At 40.4% G+C, this 27,017-nt stretch overlaps 2 protein-coding genes across 14 annotated transcripts in view; both read left to right on the top strand.

The window, feature by feature from the left end:
* The window catches only part of LOC109426658 (protein boule), a 157,942-nt gene that overhangs the window by 50,320 nt on the left and 80,605 nt on the right, over window positions 1-27,017 (top strand). The window lies entirely within an intron of this gene.
* LOC115265271 (uncharacterized) lies at window positions 595-11,750 on the top strand. Its single transcript, XM_062848573.1, has 3 exons — window positions 595-1,155; window positions 1,228-6,371; window positions 11,474-11,750. Exons 1-3 carry the CDS (start codon window positions 595-597, stop codon window positions 11,748-11,750), a joined length of 5,982 nt encoding a protein of 1,993 aa, XP_062704557.1.

Below are 27,017 nucleotides of genomic sequence, written 5' to 3'. Positions count from 1 at the left end.
AAAAGTGAAATCTTATACTATCCCGTGGAAATAATATCAAATAGTGAATTTGCAAGTAGGTAATTAGTATACAGTGAGTTTTCTAGTGAACTAAAACATGAAATTATTGCTCCCCTAGTTGCATACAGTTCTCGATCCAGTGTCACTTTGTAACCTCTAAAATCGCTCAAGCTTGCATGAGCACAAATGTGCGGTAAGAAAACTCATTCAATATTGTATTTCCCTAAGTTTAAGTGAACGACATTCTTAGGAAATTCGACCAAACGAAGACCAAACCGAGTGACAAGACCGAAAGCGTACAGAAATACTAGGGAGACTAAACGTAAGTGTTCCTTTTCATTTTGTAACCATAGTTTGTAAGACAAAATGCCTGCGAAAAGCCCCCAATTGAAAAGTGTACAACTTTTGTTCTATGCGCAGGAATTTATTAATCCACCCAGGATTCCAATATACCACCCTAGACATCCAAACCAATTTTGTTTTATTGTCGGTGGTGAATCGGTGATTATTAAATCGGAAAAATCCCTCTCTGTTGGACATCTTCCAACATCTTAATAAATTAGTTTATTAACGAACAAGAATCGGTTCATTGTCATGTCGAGTCGAGGTCGGTCAAACAAAGGCAGTAATGCCGGCGGTAGTGAAAGTGGTGCAGTCGGTAGTGTGCGAGTGGTGGTCACAAATGAAACAATTGAACCGGAGGCAACATTTCCTGGTCGGGCGTGTCGAGTTTGCCGGGCCGATGACAACGAGGAGATGGTGAGGTGTGATATGTGTATCAAATGGTTTCACTTTGCCTGCGTCGGTGTCACTCAAGCCATAGAGAACGAGCCTTGGAACTGTGCAGAGTGTACAAAATCGGTGCAAATTGCTGAAGCGGTAGTGAACCCAAGTGATGGTGGTGTAAAAAAGAAACCGAATGTTGGAATCGATGGTGACAAATTGCAGCTTCCACTTCATCAGGAATCAAGTGATTTGCAGACACCCAAGACGTCGAACGCCAACAAAACAGGAACGCAAGAGAAGCAAAAGACAGCTACAAAGAAGACGGCGCCAAAAGGACTACGGAAGGACAGCAACAAGCCGCATCCAAAAGGAAGCCACCAAGTTGCCGCGAAGGAACCCGACCAGAAGCTGATGAAAGGTACCGGAAGGGCAAAATCTGTGGTTTCCCAAGTGTCCAGTCGTGCATAAAGTAGGTCCTCCCAATCGCTTGCGAAACTGAAGCTGCAGAAGCTGGAAGAAGAACGGATTTTGAATGCCAAGAAGCTGGAACAAGAACGAGTTTACCTGGAGGAGAAGTATAAACTGCTGGAAGAGATGGCTAGTGAAAACGGATCCGACGTAAACAGTGTTTCGGAGGCTATAGGCGAATGGTGTCCCCGAGCGCAATCAAGCCACCGTTCGCAAATGGAAGATCAACGACCAGCTTCAAACGAGTTTCCTCACTTTGGTGCAAATCCCCCCGTCAACAGCAGATGCAGATCGTTCATCGAAGAGCAAGCTAGTGTTCACCGTGAAACTCCACAGTTCAATAGCCGTTTACCAGAACGCGACGAAGATTGCTGCTCGCTAACTAGGAAACAGATAGCAGCCAGACAAGCCGTGTCCAAGGATCTGCCCCAGTTTTCCGGCAACCCCGAGGACTGGCCCCTATTTATTGCAACATTCAACAGTACTACGACAATGTGCGGCTACACGAACGATGAGAACATCTTTCGGCTGCAGAAAAGCCTGAAGGGGCGAGCCTTCGAAGCTGTGAAGAGTCGCCTGGTGCACCCTTCTAACGTCCCGGGTGTGTTGAAGACGTTAAAAATGATGTTCGGGCAACCAGAGGCTATTGTACACACGCTCATCGAGAAAATCAACTCCCTGCCGGCCATAAGAGAAGACAGGCTAGAGACACTAGTGGACTTCGCCGTACATGTGGAGAATTTTTGTGCAACCGTGGACGCCTGCGGCCTGGATGAATACCTGTATAACACTACCCTCCTACATCAGCTTGTCAGCAAACTACCTCCAACAATCAAGCTGAACTGGGCACAATACAGGCTCTCTATTCCAGGAATCAACCTAGCAGCTTTCAGTTCCTGGTTGTATTCCCTTGCCGAAGCAGCAAGCACAGTGACTATTCCGAACATCGCCAATACAAGACCAGCTCGGAGTGAAAGTCGAGGCACGAAGAAGGGAAATGCCTTCGTAAACGCCCATTCCGAAAATGCTCCTGAAGAACCCCGTACATCTCACAGTTCAAATGGAAAGAATCCTAGTGCTAGCGGTGAATGCATTGTTTGTAAGGGAACTTGCAAAACAGTCGACAAGTGCAAGCGCTTTCTGGAGTTTTCTCGAGATTCACGTTGGGCTACAGTACGAGAGTTCGCACTTTGTCGACGTTGTCTCTGCCGCCACAATGGGCTGTGTCAAGCCAAACCCTGCGGAAAGAACGGATGCCAGTTCAAACATCACGCGCTGCTGCACAACGATCAAAAACAGCAATCCACAGCGGAAACGCCGTCCTCTTCGACAGCAGTGTCTTCAGCAACAGGCGGTAAGGATTTTCCAAACGCTGCGACGAGCTCAACAGCGCACAGTTGTCACACGCACCAGACAAAATCAAGCGACATATTGTTTCGCTATCTTCCAGTAGTACTGCACGGCAAGCATAGATCGATCCGTACATTCGCTTTCCTGGACGATGGTTCGGATCTTACGTTGCTTGACGAAGAATTAGCCGACGAATTAGAGCTGGATGGAGAAACACGATCGCTTTGTCTACACTGGACTGGTGGCACGCAGCGGCAAGAAGTGAAATCCAAGGTCGTCGAAGTGGAAATATCCGGTGTACATAGTGGAGCCAAACGATTTGCGATCAACGGTGCACGAACAGTGAACGAGCTTTTGCTTCCGTTCCAAACATTAGACATCGAGGAGCTGTCGTCGTTACACCCGCACCTGCAAGGACTTCCAGTCAGCTCATATCAAGGCGTTCGACCACGGATCCTGATCGGACTTAAGAACCAACATCTTAGCCTAGCCCTCAAGTGCCGGGAAGGTAAACCGAACGATCCTGTCGCCATCAAAACCCGACTCGGCTGGACAATCTGTGGAGGAGGAACATCGGAATCTGCAACCAGCCCAGTTCACTCAATCTACCACATTGCCGCCGGTGATGACCATTGTCAGACGGACGAGAATCTTCACCAAGTTATCAAAGACTATTTCGCGCTAGATAGCTTGGGGATTATGAAGCCAACCAAAGCGCTGCTATCCGTCGATGATCAAAAGGCACAAGCTCTCCTTCAATCACAAACCAAGTTTACTGGAGAACGCTACGAAACCGGCTTACTCTGGCGTTCCGAAGCGGTACGTCTGCCGGATAGTCAAGCGATGGCACAACGACGTTTCCAGTGCCTGGAGAAACGTATGAACAAGGACGAAACGCTTGCCGAAACATTGAGGGAAAAAATGGCGGATCATCTGAACAAAGGTTACATACGAAAGCTATCCGATGACGAACTGAGCCAAAACCATCAGCGCGTTTGGTATCTTCCAGTGTTCCCAGTGACAAACCCAAATAAACCGAGAAAGGTGAGAATCGTTTGGGACGCAGCAGCCAAGGCTTTCGGAGTATCACTAAACTCTGTTCTGCTAAAGGGTCCTGACAATCTTTCCTCATTGTTCACTGTGTTGATCCGTTTCCGTGAGCATCTCATCGCCTTAACAGGAGATATCCGCGAGATGTTTCACCAAGTCCTTGTTCGCAAGGAAGATCAACAGTGCCAGCGCTTCTACTGGAGAGACGATGTGCTAGTGAGCGTTGACACTGAGGAGGAAGCAATCAAACTTGCAGAAGATGTAAGGTTCGTGCACTCGCAAGGTGGGTTCGAAATCCGAAACTGGACCAGCAATTCGCAACGGGTATTGGAAGCTCTACGTGGCAGCAACACCGAGGAAAAGAACCTGAACTTGTCACCCGAAATGCTGACTGAAAAAGTGCTTGGCATGTGGTGGTGTACAGCGTCAGATGTCTTCACCTACAAGATCGGCTGGGATCGCTACGATCGTGAGCTCTGGGAAGGTCATCGTCACCCTACGAAACGAGAGGTTCTACGTATTCTCATGACAATATTTGATCCTCTTGGGCTCATCGCACCGTTCCTTATGTTCCTCAAGATCCTGCTTCAAGAAATCTGGCGTAGCGGCATCCAGTGGGACGATATCATTGACGAGAACGCCTTCGCCAAGTGGCGCAGTTGGCTGCAGGTTCTACCACAAGTTGAACTAGTTCAAGTACCACGATGTTTCCGGCCTCAACTTGCTCCGGCATATGACGAAGTTCAACTGCACACGTTCGTTGATGCGAGCGAAAACGGCATGGCTGCCGCGTGCTTCCTGAGATTCACACGGAATAAAGACGTATGGTGTCGTTTAGTTGCAGCCAAAACAAGAGTTGCTCCCTTGCGATACCACTCGATCCCAAGACTTGAACTCATGGCAGCAGTCATTGGTACAAGGCTCTCTACAACAGTTCTCGGTTCCTTGTCCTTCAACGTAAGCAAGCGCGTCTACCATTCGGATTCCAGAGACGTGATTTGCTGGCTGAATTCGGATCACCGCCGTTACACGCCATTCGTTGCCTGCCGAGTCAGTGAAATCCTAGAAGCAACAGAACAGAAGCAGTGGCGCTGGGTCCCGACGAAGCTGAACGTGGCAGACGACGCCACGAAGTGGGAGAAGTTTCCGGATATGACGCCAGAATCCAGATGGTTCATCGGCCCAGATTTCTTGAAGCTATCTGAAGAATTATGGCCAAGCCAACCGAACAAAGTTATCAAGACAGAAACTGAACTTCGGGCCTGCCTGTTAGCCCACTTCACATCGCCTGATCCAGCTATCAACGTCTCTAGCTGGAAGCGGATGCTTAAAGTAGCGGCACTTGTACATCGTTTCCCTGCAAACTGCCGTTTGAAGAAGCAGGGGATGCCAGCCCTCTTCGGAGCCCCATCTACCGATGAAATCCAGTCCGCTGAACGCTACGTCATCCGACAAGCACAACGTGAGGCGTATCCGGAAGAAACAGCTATTCTCCTTCAACAGACGAAAACCGTTTCCAAAACCAGTCCACTGTTCAAACTCACCCCTTGGTTGGACAGCAATGGATTGATGAGGATGCGGGGAAGAATCGGTGCCTGCGCCCAGGCTCTAGAAGACGCCAAGAATCCGATCATTCTTCCACGTGACCACCACACTACCCGACTTATAATCGCACACTACCACAACAAATACAACCACCAGAACCACGAGACCGCTTTGAATGAAATCCGACAGAGGTATTGTATACCTCGATTACGAGCGACTTATTCGAGGGTACGACACAACTGCCAACATTGCAAGAACCACCGTGCTGTACCACAGCCTCCAATTATGGCCGATCTACCTCCAGAACGACTTGATGCCTTCGCTCGACCATTCACACATATGGGCATAGATTATTTTGGACCGATGGAAGTAGTCGTTGGCCGTCGAGCAGAGAAGCGATGGGGAATGCTGATCACTTGTTTGACCACTCGTGCAGTCCACATCGAAGTCGTAAACACGTTGAGTACCGATTCCTGCATCATGGGTCTTCGTAACTTCGTAGCGCGTCGAGGTTCACCTAGGACGATCTATAGTGACCGCGGGACTTGTTTCATCGGTGCGAGCCGTGCACTGGCCGACGCGGAAATGGAAATCAATCACGATGAGGTGATGAAGGAGTTTGGCGGAGCCGAGATGACCTGGAAATTCATTCCCCCAGTATCGCCACACATGGGCGGTAGCTGGGAACGCCTGATAGGCATTGTCAAGCGGAACTTGACAGCAATTCGACCCTCGCACAAGCCTAATGACGAAGTGCTACGGAACCTTCTAGCCGAGATCGAAAACACTATCAACTCTCGACCCCTAACACATGTACCACTCGACGATGAATCTGCACCCGCTCTCACACCTAATCACTTTCTCTTGGGGTCGTCCGATGGAACAAAGTCACTGTGTCCGCTCGACGACACTGGGACTACACTACGACGAACCTGGAGAATGTCTCAACAACTTGCCAACCAATTTTGGAAGCGTTGGCTATCCGATTACTTGCCCGAGATTACTCGACGAACAAAATGGTACACTAACACGAAACCGATCGAGATTGGTGACGTGGTGGTGATTGTTGATCCGAAGCTACCCAGGAACTGTTGGCCTAAAGGGAAGGTCATTGGAACCAGTGTCAACCAGAAGGATAACCAGATCAGAGCGGCCACCGTACAAACAGCGACTGGAGTGTTCGAGCGTCCCGTAGCTAAGCTAGCCGCATTGGATGTACGGCGCGACAAAGAGTAAGCCGGACCGAGGACCGGCGTACCCGGGAGGAGTGTTGACTACGCCACTGGCGTAGAGGCGCACCTTCTCATCCGACGTCATACCAAGCACACACACCAGCGCACGCAAGTATTGTACAAACCGTTTACCCGAAACGTCAAACCAATGCTGTCCATTGTGAACAAGAACTCTATAGGGACAAGCACATTCTAGAATTCACTCCACGTTTTTACAGTATGTAGTAACTCATTTTGACCCATATTAAAAGTGAAATCTTATACTATCCCGTGGAAATAATATCAAATAGTGAATTTGCAAGTAGGTAATTAGTATACAGTGAGTTTTCTAGTGAACTAAAACATGAAATTATTGCTCCCCTAGTTGCATACAGTTCTCGATCCAGTGTCACTTTGTAACCTCTAAAATCGCTCAAGCTTGCATGAGCACAAATGTGCGGTAAGAAAACTCATTCAATATTGTATTTCCCTAAGTTTAAGTGAACGACATTCTTAGGAAATTCGACCAAACGAAGACCAAACCTAGTGACAAGACCGAAAGCGTACAGAAATACTAGGGAGACTAAACGTAAGTGTTCCTTTTCATTTTGTAACCATAGTTTGTAAGACAAAATGCCTGCGAAAAGCCCCCAATTGAAAAGTGTACAACTTTTGTTCTATGCGCAGGAATTTATTAATCCACCCAGGATTCCAATATACCACCCTAGACATCCAAACCAATTTTGTTTTATTGTCGGTGGTGAATCGGTGATTATTAAATCGGAAAAATCCCTCTCTGTTGGACATCTTCCAACACTCTCTATCGTCCTTGTTTTCAACGGTTGAAACAAATATCAATCGTTGTTGCTCGTTTGACGTCTACTCACTACCAACATCAAGCCGCAGTGAAACGCAACCTGATTAGCATTTGGCGATTATTTTTTCGTAACGATGAATATAATAGCAATATGTTACAAATGATATGTCTGTTTGTCTGTACTAAAGCAATCTCATCAAATCACTGAGGTGTAAAAATATACAGTAGGATAGGTCAACGTTATATGAGAAAATTATCGCATTAACCCCGGAGAAAATTTTTTCAATCCTCTTTTCCGTCTAAAACTACTGGGATTTTTTTTTTATGGGATTTAGTATGGGCAATTTCGCTTGCTTGCATTTTTTGTCAAATTTTACATGAATTTTGTTACCTATGATAATAAAATATAGCCTAAAGTGTGAAGAAAAAACTATGTCGAAGACCGTAAAGCAGGGCTGTCCAACATACGGCCCGCGGAATCGATGAATGAAACTTGGCCCAAGGATCGAAATATTTGAAGATATTTCATATTTAAATAAAATTTAATATTAAAAATAAACTCGAAATAGGTAGAGTGTTTTGTTCAAACTTTTCAAAGATTAAAAAATTTAAATACATAAATTTAAAAATTTTAAACTTGAAAGGTACAGCCAAATTTGAAGCAGAATTTCAGCAAAATTTACTGAATTTCAGAAAAACGTTGCTGCTGAACAGCAGAGTTTACTGCACGCATCAGGAAAGTTTGCTGAATTTCAGCAAATTGTTTGCTGCAACCTGCAGTTCGGCAAAATTCAGAAATAAGTATTCAGCGTGATTTTTGCAAAAAATCAAGAATTCTTGCTCACATTTTTATGACCCAAATGATGTCAGTGTTGTGATTTGCCGTGAGAACGGGTAATCGGATGTACACAATTTCACCGTTGCATTCGTGCTTTCGAAATTTGATGTCGAAATTTAATGTCAGGCCCGTCGACTGGTATGGAATATCACTTGTGGCCCGCGGCCACGAAAGGTTGGGCAGGCCTGCCGTAAAGTCATCTGTGATTGTGAAAGACGTTATATCCTAGCGTGTAATTATCGTCTTGATGTTGATCGGTCTTCAGTGATAGTGAAGGTGCTCAAGCAGTCAACTGAAAATTCTGATATTTTTCAGCCCAGTCTATACGTTTAACGTAACGTCGGAATATGTTCAATTAATAAATTTCCCAATTTTATTTAAATTATTGCTTTTCTAAATAAGGTATTCTCAGGATTCAGTAACAGTTCGCATTACGTCGACGGAAAGATCATGCTTCGGAATGATGGCCCTAGCACAGAAACTAGTTAAACAAACAATAGTAGAAGATTCCAAAAACCGGGACCGAATTCTAAACCGCCCGATAGGTAGGAGATTGTCCACATCACGAGGGTTTCAAACCGAACGGACTCAATAAATACCAAAACTTCCGTATGACATTTTTAAGTTAGGCAAGGCCATCTTAACTAGGAAACCTTGACCGATTGAACCCTTGAAAAGGCCCCATACAGATCGAAACGTCAGAAAAAATCATGAACTAGTGTTTTCGATTCCCCCAAAAGGCTGAAGCCAACATTCTGAAGCAAAATCATCCCAGTCGTATCCCAACCAAGGAAAGATCATGAGTACATGTTCGACGAGAAAGGCACTATCACCACTAGGTGGATTAATCTGGGTTTTATTTCTGAGAAATGATGATTGTTGTTTATGAATAAAGTCGTGTGTTATAAGTTTGTCAATTTTATCAACAAGATACGGAACAAATTCATCAACAGGTTTAATAATCGTTTCTAAATTACAGCGATCAGTATTCAACCACTGCTGAAATATAATCTCTTCTTTGTCATTTGATTCTAATATCAATGTAAGTTCCTCTTCAATGTGTTCATTACAAGCACACTTTTCACAAGCACGGAAAAAGCAATTATCTGCTCTGGTGGAAATATCGCAAAGCATTTTTTGTATTATTTCATCTTGTGACACAATTCTTATACTGTTGAACATTAAATTTACATTTTCATGAATAGTACATATGCATACATTATGTATACCAGTAGAATCAAGTAAAATACAATGCTTTGGTCGCAACTGTGTAAATACTGTGAAACCAATATTCACAGTTTTCTACATATCTATAAAAATCATATAAGCCTCTTTGAGCGACATCATCAAAAGTCGTTTTTGAACTTGTTGTTTTTTTCCATTTCGAACCTCAGAAACAAAATCATTTGTTCCTGGCATTGGCCTGCTGATATCATTATCATCAAAAAATTCTCTTACCATTTGTTTTGTATCGTCATCAATACCATGCCCCCTTCTTTTTTCGGTGGTACAAAGAATACCCTGTTCATAAACAAGATCCTTCACCTGCCTCGCCATATACATTGGTGCGTTAAACTCTCTTGTGATTTTATTTACCGACCAAGACTTAGGAAGTACAGATAGTATTTTAATCTGTTCGCTTCTGTCAGTTGTAGGGTGATTGAACTTATCCTTTAACTGCATAATTATCTCGTCATACGCCTCCACTTTGCCAACATCCGTTGAATCTATTCCGAAGATATTTTTTCGAAATGCTTTCGTAATCTGCAATGATTTGTTTATGCGATATTCCACACTTCTCATGTTTCTAGATGAGATTGGCGATAAACTCAATGTTTCAGCAATGGTATTAAACTTCTCAATTTATGGGGACCCTGTAGTTGATCTGTTGACGGAATTGACTCCAATGATGGAATAGATGGTACCATATCTGTAAGATAAAAGTTAAGGTTAACAATATAATAATGAATGCAGTGGAAAGGTAATGATAGTTATTTATGCAACGAGTTGCAAAAATGATTTTTTTTCGCACAAGTAGTACATTTATCCAACGAGGCTTGCCGGGTTGGATAAATACGAAGAATACTGAAAAATGTAGTTTTGCAACGAGCTGCAAAATGAGTTATATAAAAGAAGCTAACACGTTGAAGGCTTACTTACCCAGCTCATGTTCGATTTGTTGACCACTCGTTGACGGTTCTGGTTCTGGAACATCATGATGTTGCTGCCCACTAAATGATGGTTGCATAGTTTCGTCGTTTCCATCCGATCGGCGTTTTTTCGTATTCGGGCTTCTGTTGTGACTTATCAATCCACGACATGACTCACAAATACTCATCGATTCGTCGATTTCATGTGTATATCCCATGGAATGAATTTTATCTATCAATCTTAATGACATGCCCCGTAGATTATGACGGTTGCACTTTGGATTGTTTATTTTTGCACTGCACTTGAATTTGTTGAATTTTGATTTAAACGATTGATCCATTACTTTTCAGAACTGCCTTTAATAACCAAAGAGAAGTAACACGTTGAATGATACCGATTCATTTTCTTGTTTTGTTCATATTTGCTTTAGGTACAACTCTTGATTTGTTTTTTTTTTTTTTCGAATCGGTAGTTCGAATCTAATAAATAGCCTTACCTAATATTAGGTAAGAACATGGGGTAGAAACGTTTGGGTAGAAATTACAGCAGCACGTATGAAATGCGTGTTCTAATTGTATATTGTTTCGTACTTCTAGAGTGCTGCTGCGTGAATATGGGTGCATTGCATTGTCGCATATGACACAATAAGTTTCATTGCATTTTGAGATTACTAGATAACCTTCACTGGTTTAGATTGTTTTTAAAAAAAGACACGGTGATATGTACATACACCGTCTATTTTCCGACAATCGTACGACGACGATCTATCAATGTAGTAAGCCCAGCAGCGGAAAATACGAAACTGTCACGAATGAGGTTCCCAAATTTGATAGTCAAACAACAACGGGATTGGGCAGAAACGGAGGTTGCATAAACCAGTCTTATCGATGAGATCAAACATACAGTTTTTTCAGTACTTTTATAAAAACTTATAAAAACGGTTAATAGATATTCGAGCAACGTGATATTAGAGCATAGTTAACAAAGAAGATTATTTACGCAATGTAACGAATCATATAACTTTTCTCGGACAAACCTTGCGAAGAATTGCAACATCTTCAACTTTCCGTCCATGGCAATTCGGGACGTATCCCATAAAATCGATTAAATTTCCCTACTAAATACCGTGGAACGAAGAGCAAGAGACTGCGAAAATATAGGTTACGGATAATTTATTTATTTTGGCTCACTATCTCTGGCTTTTCTGGCCGTCGTTGTACAACCATACCATACCATGCCGTAACGAAACCCGTATTCTGTGTCGCGTTCTCGTTCTGCTGGCAAGCAGCCGACTCACGTGCACTCACTCGCACACAGACACACAACTTTGATAGTCTACCACGAACGTATTCCGCACAAGCAAGGATCCCTGGACGGACACAAACCAACCAACGTGTGGTCTCTTTGGCTTTCCTGCTGGATCGGGTGGCAGCAACCAGCACAGCACACTCACTCAGCCGTTCGCCAGGATTGCGAAAGTGTCGTTGCTTTCCTCGCACACTGGACACCACCTCCCGCCCCGATAATGATCCTTGTCACCGTCCGTACCGGACCGACGGTGGCGGTAGCGAGTCAGCAACAACAGAGCAAATAGTCGTAAAATTTCACGCAAACAAACAAACTCTGTTTGCCATGCTCATCATTTTGCGACCAACTCCGCAGCGTAGCGTGCGGTAATATCCTTACTACTGTGACAGACAGTAGACGAATTTCGCCCCAAATCGTATTCGGAGTTGGCAGCACCCTCTCAGATTACAATGAAACTTTCTGGGTATGTACACCAAGACTAGATAAGCCACTTTGCATACTTAGTTTCTTCAAAATTTATCTGGACTGACTTTTGAAAAGGGCTAAACTTTTTTTATGGATTTTTTAAAAATGTTTTTAATCAAAAAATGACTACTCCTACAAAAAAGTGTTGTATGGGTGATTATCACAAAATAAGTCAAATTTTAAGAAAAAAATACTGAAAAAAATCCAAAATGAGCCCTACACTGAAAAAAATCATTTCTAAAAATTCAAAGGTGATTTAAAAAAAAACACCATTTTTGATTTTTATGAAATTTTGTCTCAAGACAGGTAATTATGTTCCCTACCAACCGTCCATACATCACAAGATAGGCACTTTTAAGGAAAAAAAGTTTTTCTAACAAAAACTTTTTCATGTCCAAATTATTATTTTTTCAGTGTCTTTTTTTAAAAACAAACTAAACCAGTGAAGGTTATCTAGTAATCTCAAAATGCAATGAAACTTATTGTGTCATATGCGACAATGCAATGCACCCATATTCACGCAGCAGCACTCTAGAAGTACGAAACAATATACAATTAGAACACGCATTTCATACGTGCTGCTGTAATTTCTACCCAAACGTTTCTACCCCATGTTCTTACCTAATATTAGGTAAGGCTATTTATTAGATTCGAACTACCGATTCGAAAAAAAAAAACAAATCAAGAGTTGTACCTAAAGCAAATATGAACAAAACAAGAAAATGAATCGGTATCATTCAACGTGTTACTTCTCTTTGGTTATTAAAGGCAGTTCTGAAAAGTAATGGATCAATCGTTTAAATCAAAATTCAACAAATTCAAGTGCAGTGCAAAAATAAACAATCCAAAGTGCAACCGTCATAATCTACGGGGCATGTCATTAAGATTGATAGATAAAATTCATTCCATGGGATATACACATGAAATCGACGAATCGATGAGTATTTGTGAGTCATGTCGTGGATTGATAAGTCACAACAGAAGCCCGAATACGAAAAAACGCCGATCGGATGGAAACGACGAAACTATGCAACCATCATTTAGTGGGCAGCAACATCATGATGTTCCAGAACCAGAACCGTCAACGAGTGGTCAACAAATCGAACATGAGCTGGGTAAGTAAGCCTTCAACGTGTTAGCTTCTTTTATATAACTCATTTTGCAGCTCGTTGCAAAACTACATTTTTCAGTATTCTTCGTATTTATCCAACCCGGCAAGCCTCGTTGGATAAATGTACTACTTGTGCGAAAAAAATCATTTTTGCAACTCGTTGCATAAATAACTATCATTACCTTTCCACTGCATTCATTATTATATTGTTAACCTTAACTTTTATCTTACAGATATGGTACCATCTATTCCATCATTGGAGTCAATTCCGTCAACAGATCAACTACAGGGTCCCCATAAATTGAGAAGTTTAATACCATTGCTGAAACATTGAGTTTATCGCCAATCTCATCTAGAAACATGAGAAGTGTGGAATATCGCATAAACAAATCATTGCAGATTACGAAAGCAGTTCGAAAAAATATCTTCGGAATAGATTCAACGGATGTTGGCAAAGTGGAGGCGTATGACGAGATAATTATGCAGTTAAAGGATAAGTTCAATCACCCTACAACTGACAGAAGCGAACAGATTAAAATACTATCTGTACTTCCTAAGTCTTGGTCGGTAAATAAAATCACAAGAGAGTTTAACGCACCAATGTATATGGCGAGGCAGGTGAAGGATCTTGTTTATGAACAGGGTATTCTTTGTACCACCGAAAAAAGAAGGGGGCATGGTATTGATGACGATACAAAACAAATGGTAAGAGAATTTTTTGATGATAATGATATCAGCAGGCCAATGCCAGGAACAAATGATTTTGTTTCTGAGGTTCGAAATGGAAAAAAACAACAAGTTCAAAAACGACTTTTGATGATGTCGCTCAAAGAGGCTTATATGATTTTTATAGATATGTAGAAAACTGTGAATATTGGTTTCACAGTATTTACACAGTTGCGACCAAAGCATTGTATTTTACTTGATTCTACTGGTATACATAATGTATGCATATGTACTATTCATGAAAATGTAAATTTAATGTTCAACAGTATAAGAATTGTGTCACAAGATGAAATAATACAAAAAATGCTTTGCGATATTTCCACCAGAACAGATAATTGCTTTTTCCGTGCTTGTGAAAAGTGTGCTTGTAATGAACACATTGAAGAGGAACTTACATTGATATTAGAATCAAATGACAAAGAAGAGATTATATTTCAGCAGTGGTTGAATACTGATCGCTGTAATTTAGAAACGATTATTAAACCTGTTGATGAATTTGTTCCGTATCTTGTTGATAAAATTGACAAACTTATAACACACGACTTTATTCATAAACAACAATCATCATTTCTCAGAAATAAAAAAGATACATTAATGGATGATGAAATTCTTGCGATTTGTGATTTCTCTGAAAACTATTCATTCATAATTCAAAACGCTGCTCAAGGATATCATTGGAACAACTCGCAAGCAACAATACACCCATTTGAAATTTACTATATGAAAGATAATAAACTTGTAAATGTTAGCTTCATTATCATATCGGAAGTAATGGCTCACGATACAGTTGCGGTCCAGTTGTTCATCTCAAAAATGATAGATTTTATGAAACAATTAACGAAATTTTCTAAAATTTATTTTATGTCTGATGGGGCAGCATCACAATACAAAAATAAGAAGAACTTTGCTAGTCTATGTAGATTCCAGTCAAAGCATGCATTAAGAGCAGAATAGCATTTTTTTGCAACGTCCCACGGTAAAGGTCCATGTGATGCTATTGGTGGCACTCTCAAGCGAATGGCAAAGAGAGCAAGTCTTGCTCGAGATTATGGAAATACCATAACAACTCCACGAGAGTTATATAACTGGGCAGTTGTACAGACAGATAAAAATATAACTAAATTAAATTTCTGTTACGTATCCACTGAACAGTACATAAAAATGTCAGAAGATCTCGAAGAAATATATAATAACGCCAAAACAATACCAGGCACTCAGAAATTCCATAGTTTTTTGCCTATTCCTGGCGACAAAGTAAAGGCAAACAGGTATTCTAATTCAGAAGATGAACCAAAAATATTTAGTATGATCGGGAAAAAATAGAAAAGAACATGTTTGAAATTGGCTCTAAGACACATATATATATATTTGAAAAATTCATAATTATAAATAATTGTATATTTAAAAGTGCACTTCAATACATATTGCGATCAAACATTACATTTCCTAAGAAAATACATTTGTAATATTTTCAGTTTTTTATGTATAGGAAAACCCTTCCAAATGATTGAATAAATAACACAAAATCTCCTAGAAAATTGAGTTTCATTGGATTCTGGGATTGTTATGGCCTTCACTGGTTTTATTGTTGATAACAAAATACACTGAAAAAAAAAATCATTCGAACAAGAAAAAGTTTTTGTTAGAAAAACTTTTTTTCCTCAAAAGTGCCTATCTTGTGATGTATGGACGGTTGGTAGGGAACATTATTACCTGTCTTGAGACAAAATTTCATCAAAATCAAAAATGGTGTTTTTTTTTAAATCAACTTTGAATTTTTAGAAATGATTTTTTTCAGTGTAGGGCTCATTTTGGATTTTTTTTAGTATTTTTTTCTTAAAATTTGACTTATTTTGTGATAATCACCCATACAACACTTTTTTGTAGGAGTAGTCATTTTTTGATTAAAAACATTTTAAAAAAATCCATAAAAAAAGTTTAGCCCTTTTCAAAAGTCAGTCGAGAAAAAACATTAGAAAAATGAGTATGCAAAGTGGCTTATCTGGGCAAGGTCTACACACCAAGAATGTTTCGTTGTAATCTGAGAGGGTGCTGCCAACATTTGTTCGAGTTGGCGCGAAATCCGTCAGGACTCAATTTGCAGCAACTTTGCCGAAGAGAGTATTCTGTTTTATCGAATGGGTGAATTTATACAGCCGTTTCTATGTTGGGGTCATATATGACCCATCCGGCTCCAAAGGGTTAAACATTCCAAGTTCCAATTGTTGTCTGTTGTTTCGCGCCAAATGTCGTTGCCGTTGAATCAGTTCATAATCTTTCATTTTCGGTTTCTGTAACATTTTTAGGGGTTCTGGGAACAGTAGGTTGTTGGTCTAAGGTCCCCTATCTACAGTGGTGGGGCTGCCACCGACCTTAGGTATAGCTTCCGTTGGAGGAATATGTCATACTCAGCCGCTGGATGCCAAAATATACACTGTTTGAGCACCTTTTTGCTGAACAGACGCTGGGGACGTACCTCCTCAATCTAGCTGAAGTCAGAAGGACAAGAGTACCTAGGTTGCACTACCAACTAAGCGCACAACTCTTAGCTGATGGGCTTTGTCATTTTTATCATCGTGGAAACATGACGTAGGAATTTGTGCTTCTATTTTAGCCAGTGCTTATTCCAATGCAGCAACTGTACTTTTGCCTGGTGCCTGCCAGGGATGGGAACACTCACTTGGAAAGAGTTACACTCACTTACTATTTTCTCATCTTAGAAGCATGCTATCGAAAAACAGTGTATGGAGCTAGGTATGGAGCACTTTTACCTTGTGGTTTTATCTCAAACTTTCCCGAATAAAGTAAGGGTCGCACACGCATACCAAAGTCGTGACAGAGAATTGAAGGCAACTCTTCACGAGGTGAGTGTAATTTGCATTCACCTCGTGGAGACTCGTCTTCATAGCCCTCTCACGACTTTGGTATGCGTGTACGACCCTTGATGTGTTGGGCAATGTGTTAAATAAAACCACAAGGTAAAAGTGCTCCATGCACTGTTTTTTGATAGCATGCTTCTGAGATGAGAAAATAGCAAGTGAGTGTAACTCTTTCCAAGTGAGTGTTCCCATCCCTGATGCCTGCATTTTTGCCACAAAAAAAAGATTGAAAATTTTCACTTAACGTGTTGTTACCTTCCATACAATTCCATTCCCTTAGACAGCCCAAAACTTTACAAAATCTCGCCAATATGCTTGTTTCGTGAATGATACTAGACTCAAAGTTTTTTTTTTCACCTCATACAGTAGTGAAGCTTTTCTAGTTAGAAATTACTGACATAGGTTAATCCAACACCATGTCGCAGTTAATTAACGTGAACCACAAGTAGCGTGCTCAGGGAAACGATATCACTGAATTGGACAGCTGCTGACACTGGTAGACAAATGACATACAGCAGCTACTGAGCTCTGAAAAGTGACAGAATAGAGAACGATATAGACAGCCACAGCAAAATATTTGACTATCTTCCGAAAAGTACACACGAAAAAATGAAATGAATATGGCAGAAGAGAAATTAGCAAGCACTCAGCACCAACAAGTTCCACTCGTGTGCCTCCTTTGTTTTGTTTATTTAGACGTTCATTTTTTGCCTGTGCAATTTGAAGAGATTGATGAGCGACAATGTGTGGTGACCTGTGCCACTCAACGGGCTGCGTGCGACTTGGAAGTGTGGCTTCCCTGCGGATATATCTATCTATAGCTCTAGAAGACAACTCTTAAAGAAATCACAGGTAGTCACTGATTATCTGGTTGTCTGATATCGGATCTTTTACCATTTGGGCAGGTGTGCCTATTTTCGGCACTTGCTGCTACATGTAATAAAGTCAATTTTAAACCCAATAACTTAATTTTTGGCGCAAGTTGAGATACGAACAACATCTAACCCTATACAAAAATTGGGTTGAAATTGACTTAGTTATAACGGAAAGTGCCCAAAACAGATACAGCTGCCCAAATGGTACAAGACCCTATATATGTTCAGATTATATGTGCTTGAAGTAATGATAAAGAATGTCTAACAGTTGAAGAATCCAGATGCAAAGGGTGTAGTTCAAGTGACAGTTTAGTAAATTCTGAGCTAAGTTTAGTAAAAAATGTTTTAGAATTCAAACTTTCTTACAGTAGCTTTGTGAAGATCCACGTCAACTACAAAAAATACAGTTACATAAAGTTTGCATAAGGGAAAATATTTGAAAACGTTACACATCGATATCTCGAAACAAAGTTTTTGTCACTTACAATCCATTACTTCAAACCCCCTCATTTCTTATAAATAAACTATACGTCACATAGCGTAATTATTATGTTCAATTTCAACCGAGATTTTGTAGAATCAAATCATCACCCAGCCCCACTACCAGTCTCACAGAGCATTTTAATTGAAATTTGTTCAACTTCAAGAAAGCGAAACTTTGTCCAATGTTCTATCTTCCCAAAACAAGCAACACATCCCAAGCGGAGAGCATTTATCATGTCCGGATTCCCGTCGTCGTCGGTGAAATTACAGAATCCCCTTCCACCTCCTCTAGTCGAGTCGAGTCCAAACACACGCAAGCTGACCGACGAGCTCCGCGAGCAAATAAAGCAAAGTTCGTAGAGTGTCATGTCGCGAAATTTGTTGTTGGCTATTTTTAATTGTTTTGAATCGAATCGAAAGTTGGCGCAAAAGAGATTCCTTGCGGATTTAATCTTGCTTTGCACGTAGTCGTCCGTCTATATCTACTGCCGCTGCATCCATTTCGAGTCTTGCCTCCCCTGGGTCCCCTTTGGGGTGGTGTTCATTTGTAACGTAACTATAGCATTGTCCATTTTCAATCCCTAACTACGTTGCCAAACGCGTTTTGAGTGGATTTCAACGCAACGTAATGTTTGAACGACCCCCAGTGTTGGTATGCTGGGTGGAGCATATCTCAAGCGCGGTGGCAGACAGAAGCAATTTAGCGTTGTCGCCGCACTGCTTACTGGCCGGCCGACCGACCGGCTGACTGGCTGCACGCTTGCTTGCGTTGCGGTCGTCGATGGATTTCGAAGTAAGTGGTTGTTTTCTTTAACTCCGTATTTGTTTTCGGCTGCTGCCGCCGTTTCGCGCGAAGATCAAATTTTATGTGCACAGTAGCCAGCAGCAGCATTGAGTGGGCATGGCAAGGCGGCGGCGGCGCCGTCGGTGACCGCAGGGTTGTTGGGGTTGAGCTTGCCTGTCGCTTCTGTCAAATGGTTTAGTATATCTTAATTCATCTCATCCGTTGCTGATTTTATTTTCTTTCCTGCAATTTGAAGCTAAATGAGCAATAATTCGAGTAAATGAAGAGAAAAGACTTTTCTTTCAAGAGTGTCTTTTCTTTTGCTCTTCATGTACTAATACATTTAAACTAACAAAGACCCTGATTGTCAAAGTAGTGTTCAAATTAGGGCTTGAAATTTACTTTTAGGAAATAAAACCTGCAAAATTTAGCTCGAGTAGGTTAATCATTTACTTCGTCGTATGCGCTTATTCCCGTCTCATCATAAGAAAATTAGATAAACATAACAGATGTTCTGACTTATCTTTGTCAGTGCCTCATTAAATGGAAGCAAAAAAAAGTAGACACGATGACTTCAGCAATGGAAATCGAAAAATTACGCGAAATTTTAGGCTTCAATTTCAATCCACTTACGGATTAGTTTTTTTCTCTCAAATTTTATGCCGCCGTCTATCACCGATTGCAAGAGAGTTCGTGGGGCAATAGCAGGCTGGATTTATGAGTGAACGCGCTACAACGCACCAGATGTTCGCCATCCGCCATGTGTTGCAGAAATGTCGAGAATACAACATGCCCACACATCACTTGTTTATCGATTTCAAATTGGCGTATGATACAATCGATCGAGGACAGCTATGGTAGATTATGCACGAATACGGATTCCCGGATAAACTGATACGGTTGATCAAGGCGACGATGGATCAAGTGATGTCCGTAGTTCGAGGATCAGGAACACTCTCGAGTCCCTTCGAGTCTCGCAGAGGGTTACGGCAACGGGATGGTCTTTCATGCTTTCTGTTCAACATTGCTTTAGAGGGTGTAATTAGGAAAGCGAGGATAAACACGAGTGGAACGAAGTCTGCTCAGCTGCTTGGTTTCGCTGATGATATTGATATTATTGCTCATAAATTTGAGACGATGGCGGAAACGTACATCCGACTGAAGAGTGAAGCCAGGCGAATCGGATTGATCATTAATGTGTCGAAGACAAAGTACATGATGGCAAAGGGCTCCAAGGGAGGAATCACCACGCCCGCCGCCCCGAATTTATATCGACGGTGATGAAATCGAGGCGGTTGAAGAATTCGTGTACTTGGGCTCACTGGTGACCGCCGACTACGACACCAGCAGAGAAATTCAGAGGCGCATTGTGGCAGGAAATCGTGCTTGCTTTGGGCACCGCGAATAAAGTTCGCCGTAACACGAAGTTAACCATCTACAAAACGCTGATTAGACCGGTCGTCCTCTATGGGCACGAAACATTGGCCCTACGTGCAGAGGACCAACGTGCCCTTGGAGTTTTCGAACGGAAGATGATGCGTACCATCTACGGCGGAGTGCAGATTGAAGACGGGACTTGGAGAACGCGAATGAACCACGAGCTTCATCAGCTGCTGAGAGAACCAACCATCGTCCATAACGCGAAAATCAGGAGGCTACGGTGGGCGGGTCACGTCATCAGGATGTAGGATAGCAACCCGACTAAAATGGTTCTCGAGAGTCATCCGACCGGTACAAGAAGACGTGGAGTGCAGCGAGCTAGGTGGGTCGACCAAGTGGAGGACGATCCGCGGACCCTACGCAGAGTGCGGAACTGGAGACAAACAGCCATGGACCGAGTGGAATGGAGACGGCTACTATGTACAGCAGACGCCACCTCGGCCTTAGCCTGATCGGTAAGGTAAGTAAGGGCTTCCCTGGTACCCATATTGCAAGGATTGGAAAAGGCAGTTCTAGGAGACTTCAGAGGGGTTTATGGGGCTTCACTTCCGGGAGAATATCAGAAGGCTTTTAGGGACTTTTGTATTCTAACGCGTTTCAAGGCCTTTAAGAGTATTTCAGGAGGCTTCCCATGCTCTCAGGTTAGCTTCGGTGGAGTTTCATGAGAATTTCAACACGTTTCAGAGCGTTTCAAAATGTTTCAGAGGGGTTTTGGGGACTTTAGGCTTTCAGGCACAAACTTTTAAGAGGATTTCTAGGGGTTTCTGGCGTGTTTCATTGCATTTCAAGGAATTAGGAGATTTCAAGTGGTTTCAAAGCGGTTCCCGGAATTTATAGCCTTTCAAGTGAGTGGCTAATAAAAAGTGCAGGATTAGATGATTTCAGTGGCTTTCAGTTGAGCTTCAAAAAATCTCAAGGGTTCTTTAGAGGTATTTCAAACCTTCCGGGGGCGATTCAGGACTTCAAGACGTTTCGGACTGATTTCATTTGTAGAATCAATGACCTATACTCAAAAGAGTTTTTGAAGGCCTTCAAACAGACATTAGGTCATATGAATAAAGTTGAGTAAAAACTCTTTACTAAATCAATGTGAAGCCGTGGAGCAAATCTCTGTGAATCTTCACAGAGATTTGAGTAAAGAGTATTTACCGTAATCCGGGGTATCATTGATCAGCGGGGTAACATTGATCGGCTTGACCCACCTCATGAAATGTTCAAACAAGCATTTTACATTGAATCAGCTTCCGCTATCGAATGGTATATCGCAATCTGCTATCATTCAGCTATTAAATGACATGCAATTTATGAAAATTGAATTTCATAAACATTGAATTTAATCGATTTTTCCATAACTGTGTTTCGTAACGCATTGAGATACATTGTCAAACATTCATGCTTGGCGTGAATACTAGATACAATATGAGGTTCGAAATCACTGTATTACTTTAATATGATATCCTAGAGTTGGATTTAATAAACATAACTTTTATGAAAATGTTATTTTCAGTAAAATATACGATTTAATAAAAGTCAGCTATCAATTCCTTAACCCATTGCCTACCTTTAGGCGTTATTCGTGGTTTGGAGGATTTTAATTCTAAAATAACTTAAAAAGTACATAACTTGTAAGAATTTGGACAACATATTTGAAATCAGCGACATCGAATTTAGTAAGTAAGGGTATTTTCAACATAAATGAACATTGATCACTGACATAATCAATGTTACCCCAAATCAACAAAATCAAAAATTAGATTAAAAAACCTATTTAAACATGTTTTAAAGTTTTACAATACTTTTTCGAGTAACTTAACACATAGTCAGAGGGCCAGTACTTGTTTTAAAAATATAAAACATGTAACGTTTGCTTTACCAAGAGAATTATTCAAGAAAGATAGAAAATTCTGATCAATGTTACCCCGGATTACGTTACTCAACTTTACTCATATGGCATATTGAACTTACCACTTGACAACACCTGTACTTTCAATCTTTAACAGATTAACAAATAAAATTCAATTAAAGTTGACGAAGATATCAACAAATTACTTTTCATATTTTATGAAAGTGACCACGAACTTTTGACAGATTTGTGGTGTGTTCAAACTCGATAAAGCCAACAGTTACGTACTTTACTGAATACCTTTTTTCACGATTTTTACACTAAGCTCTGTAGAAACCATTTGAAAGCTAGCCTGTTTCCCACAGTATTTGAACGAAATACATGACTCTATGACATTTCCCCGAATTCCATTACCCCGAATGACCCATTACCCCGAATATTTTTTTTTCTGAATTATAAATTTCGTATTTTCCAATACGAAGGAAAGTCATGACGTTCATCCCGGAACAAACTAGTTTGGTCGATAAAACTTTATTCTGTCTATTTTTTTTTTGCGGTGAGAACACCAAAGCATATGAAGCTCCTGAGTCCCTTTGAACAGATTTCTTACCAGTATGTTTAAAAGAACAGGCAATAACTAAAAGAAGGAAAAAATCTCTACTGAATAATTAGTTTCGGATCATATAGACGAAAGAAATAAACTAATGTGATCATGTCACTTTTCCATATAACAGTATAACTTGAAAGAACAGCCGATGATTAAAAGAAGGAAAAATCTCTGATAAAAATAATAACAGTTGCGACGCCAACAAATTGCTTAAATTAATGATTAGAAAGAATAGCCAATGTTTGAAAGAAGGATATATATGTGATGACCACATAGTAGTTAGAATGTCATTGAATGAAAGTTCTTTGGTAGTAAGGTCGGAAAGAACAACATGTGCTCAGAGAAGGAACATTTTTGTTGAAAATGTGGTGAAACACTTGGTGTACCGATAACTACCCATGGCGGGTCCCGAGGTAGGCTTGTGGATAAATAATTCGCATATTGGGCCATTCGGGGAAATGGGTCATTCGGGGTAATGGATCATTCGGGTAATGGAATTCGGGGTAATGTCATTCGGGGTAATGGAATTCGGGGTAATGGAATTCGGGGAAATGTCCTAAAGCCGAAATACATATGTATTCGCATCCCGAGCAGAGTCGGACAACAAAATGATAGCAAATCGAAAACTCGATTTGTATTCAACAGCAAATTGATATCACATTTTGATATCAGTTGGTCTTGACTAAATCTGATTTCAAACTTAGATTTCGTTTTGCTGTCGCTTCAAACTATTTTAAAAAAAATTATAAGTTGTTTCATAACTTTTAGACAATCTTGTATAACAACTTCAGGAATATACTATTAGTGTAGTTATCTTATGGCATTAAGGATTTGATATCAATCGAAAAACCCCTATATTTAACGATTTTTCCATTTTTTGTACTGATAGCAAAAACAGTTATCAATTTGCTATTACTGATAGCAGGAATTGTTTTCAACTTGCAGTTACGGGAAAATTTTTCTGCTCTCATTTTTGATGTTTTAACCGTTAAAACGACCAAAACGACAACAACCTGAGTTATCATAATTTTCAATATCACAGCATCAAAATTTGTTTTCAATTTGCTCTCAGACTTTGCTCGGGATATTTGCCACACCAGCAAAACGATTCTTAGGGATACCTTGCATATCGGGTTCCGGCACAACGATGCTTTCAGATTTTTTTCGAGATGGTTCTCGAATTCTTCTAAAATGTTTCCAGAGTCCTTCTGGGATGCTTCCAAAATTCTTCTAATCCATCAAGGATGCTTCTAACATCATTCTGGGATACTTTCAGAAAACTTCTACGAAGTTTCCAGATTTTTTTTAAAGATGCTTCCCAAGTTCTTCAGAGATACTCTCAGATTCTGTCTGGGATGTTTCCAAAATTTTTCTGGAACTATTTCAGATGTCTTATGGGATGCTTCCAGATTCCTTCTAGGATAACTCCAGAATCCTTCTATGATACTTCCAGTTTCTTTCTGAGTTACTTCCAGATATCTTCTAGGTTGCGTCTAGAATCATTCTGGGATGCTTCCAGTTTTTTAAGGATGCTTTCTGAGTTTTTCTTCGATTCTTCGATCCTTCTAGGATGCTTTCCAAATTCTTCTGGGATGCTTCCAGATTTCTTTTGGAATACTTCTAGATTCTTTATAGGATGTTTGCCGATTCGTTCTAAGATGCTTCCAGAATCTTTCTGGAATGTTTCCAGAATACTTCAGGTATTCTTCTAGAATCCTTCTGGGGTGCTTTCAGAATACTTATACGTTGCTTCAAGAATCCCGGGATTCTTCCAGATTCTTCCTGGTAATCTGGTGGCTAATGAGATGCTTTCAGAATTATTCTTGGCTAATTCCAAAATTTTTCTGGGTTGCTTTCAAACTCCTAATGGGAAGCTTCCCATTATGAATGCTGCCCATTAAGAATGCTGCCAGAATCCTATTATTACATAATATCAGGGATACTTCCAGAATCATGTTTCCAGAATTCTTATGACTATTTTATGAATGCTTCAAGAGTTCCTCTGGATTGCTTTCGGAATCTTTCTGGGATGTTTTCAAATTCCTAATGGGAAGCTTCCAGAATCATTCTGGGGTGCCTTCAGAATTGCTTGCAGATATTTTTGTGATACTTTCAGGTTCTGGGATGCACCCGAACTTTTCCTGGAATACTTTTTGATTCCTTCTGGAATGCTTCTAAAATTCGTCAGGGATGCTTCAAAAATCCATTATAATGCCTCCTTCAAAATTCGTTTTCAATGCTTCAATAATCTTTCAGGTATTCTTTCAGAAACCTTCTGGGATGCTTTCAAGTTGCTTCAAGGATGCCTACAAATTCCTTATGAGATGTTTCCAGAAACGGTCAGGGTTGCTTCCAGAATCCGTCTAATATGATTCCAAAATCTATCTGGAACTCTAGAAACATTCTTGAACTAAGTATCCCAGAAGAATTCTGGAAGCATCCTAAAAGGAATCTGGAAGGTCAATTTCAAGGTTTCAAGAATTAGAAACCTGAAGGCATCACAGGAGGAAACAGGATGCATCCCAAAACGAATCTGGTAGAAATCCATAAGGAATTTTAAAGCATCGCAGAAAGATTATGGAAGCAACCCAGAAGAACTGGAGAAGCATCTCCAGGGTATCTACTCATACTCATAAGACAAAATGAAATTCTGTAAGTTTTCCAGGTTTTAAAAGGGTTAATTAAACTTAAGTTTTGTAATATTTCCAATTTGTAAATCAGTTTATATTTTATAAAATATAAATACCTGGGAACAATGAATGTAAGAAATTAATCTTTTTTTTTAATATGCAAACAAATTTCCATTAATTAGGTTAAAATTTATCTGCAGATTTGCATGAAAGCTCGTAAACAAACATATAGAAGTTGATAAGGGAATATGATTTGCAGAATGCTTTAAAAATAATGGCTAGAAATTTCAAATGTAGCATTTGGCATTTTTTTTTTTTTTCATAAAACCCTTAGAGGAAAAATATTTAAATCCTCAGATTTCTAGTATTTGCTTGATCCGCTACGAAACGTACCCAGAAGTTGTCTAAGTATTCCAGGTTTTCCCTGTTAAATATAATTACCTGAAGATACCCAGTTTTCATGTGTTTTCCAAGTAGTAGACACCCTGATTTCATAAGGACTCTGGAGCATCGCACAATTATTCTGGAAGCATTCCAGAAGAATTCGGAAAGCCTTCAAAAATGAATCTTGAAGCATTTCCAAAGAATTCTGAAAGCAACCCAGATGGATTCTAGAAGCATCTCAGAAGGTAAAGTAAAATTTTTGGTAGAGCAAACCTTCAAAAAACGTTTCAAATTTAATTTTCAATCATAATTTTTCTAGACTAAATCGGTGATTCTAAAACCCAGTTGGGCCAAATTAGTTTTCAAAATTACGTTATATTGGTTTCCGAGATGTTTGAAAAAAATGTCATATTTTAAGTATCTAACCCAAAAAATACCAAAATACGACATTTTTTCAAATATCTCAGAAACCAGTAGAGATATCGCAATTATGTTTGAAAATTTAGTTTGAATTTTTTTTTTTTACAGGTTAAAGATTTGCTCTTGAAAAAAAAAAATCACTTAAACTCTTTGCGCCACCCCTAAAGATCAACCAAAATCACTCATTTTTGTACAGCTTACTTATTTCGACTAGTAGATCGATTTCCATTTGGGAAATCATATTCCAGAGAGATTTTTTAAAATTAGTCCCACCCTAATGTTCCGGGTTGTCCCGGATTGTTGCGGAACCAAAATTGGACCATAAAATGCAACTGATATTATCCGGAGTGCGGTTGACTTCTGATTTGCGGCTTCAGAATAAATATCTGGTGCGAAAATATTCTTGGATGACAATGATTTTGCTTTCCGTAAGGATAATAGGCCATCCGATCTGAAAGTGGCTGGGAATCAATACTGAAAAGTCATTGGGGATGTTGCTCAGAGGAATTAAGAGAATTCAGCATTGCTATTCAGTTTATCCTGGTCAGAGCACTGAAAAGGCGGTAAGGGAAGGTTTTTTTTTCTTATTTTGGCAAAAGGCGGAGAAGCGCTCAATACAAGAAACATTGTCAATGGGATGGGTTCAACCCCCACGAGTTAGAGTTCATCGTACCTAAACTGCTTGGTTATAATTTTGTGTGCATTTGTTTTAGGGTCGCTTAACACATTGTTCCTTGGAAAACGTGACGACAAAGCTTCCATCATCATTGTTACATGTATTTCTCGGGTAAGAAGCATGTTCTGATAGACGTTTGAGCTACATCTGTTCATCGTTGTATAAAACAAAAGTTCGATACTTACTTACTTGATACTTGATGGGCTACAACTCGTAGCGGTGAGTCTACG

The sequence above is a fragment of the Aedes albopictus genome, chromosome 2, assembly GCF_035046485.1.
Source record: "Aedes albopictus strain Foshan chromosome 2, AalbF5, whole genome shotgun sequence".
NCBI classification, from domain to species: domain Eukaryota; kingdom Metazoa; phylum Arthropoda; class Insecta; order Diptera; family Culicidae; genus Aedes; species Aedes albopictus.
The sequence above is the reverse complement of the archived record's forward strand: the minus strand, read 5'-3'. Positions and strand labels throughout refer to the sequence as shown.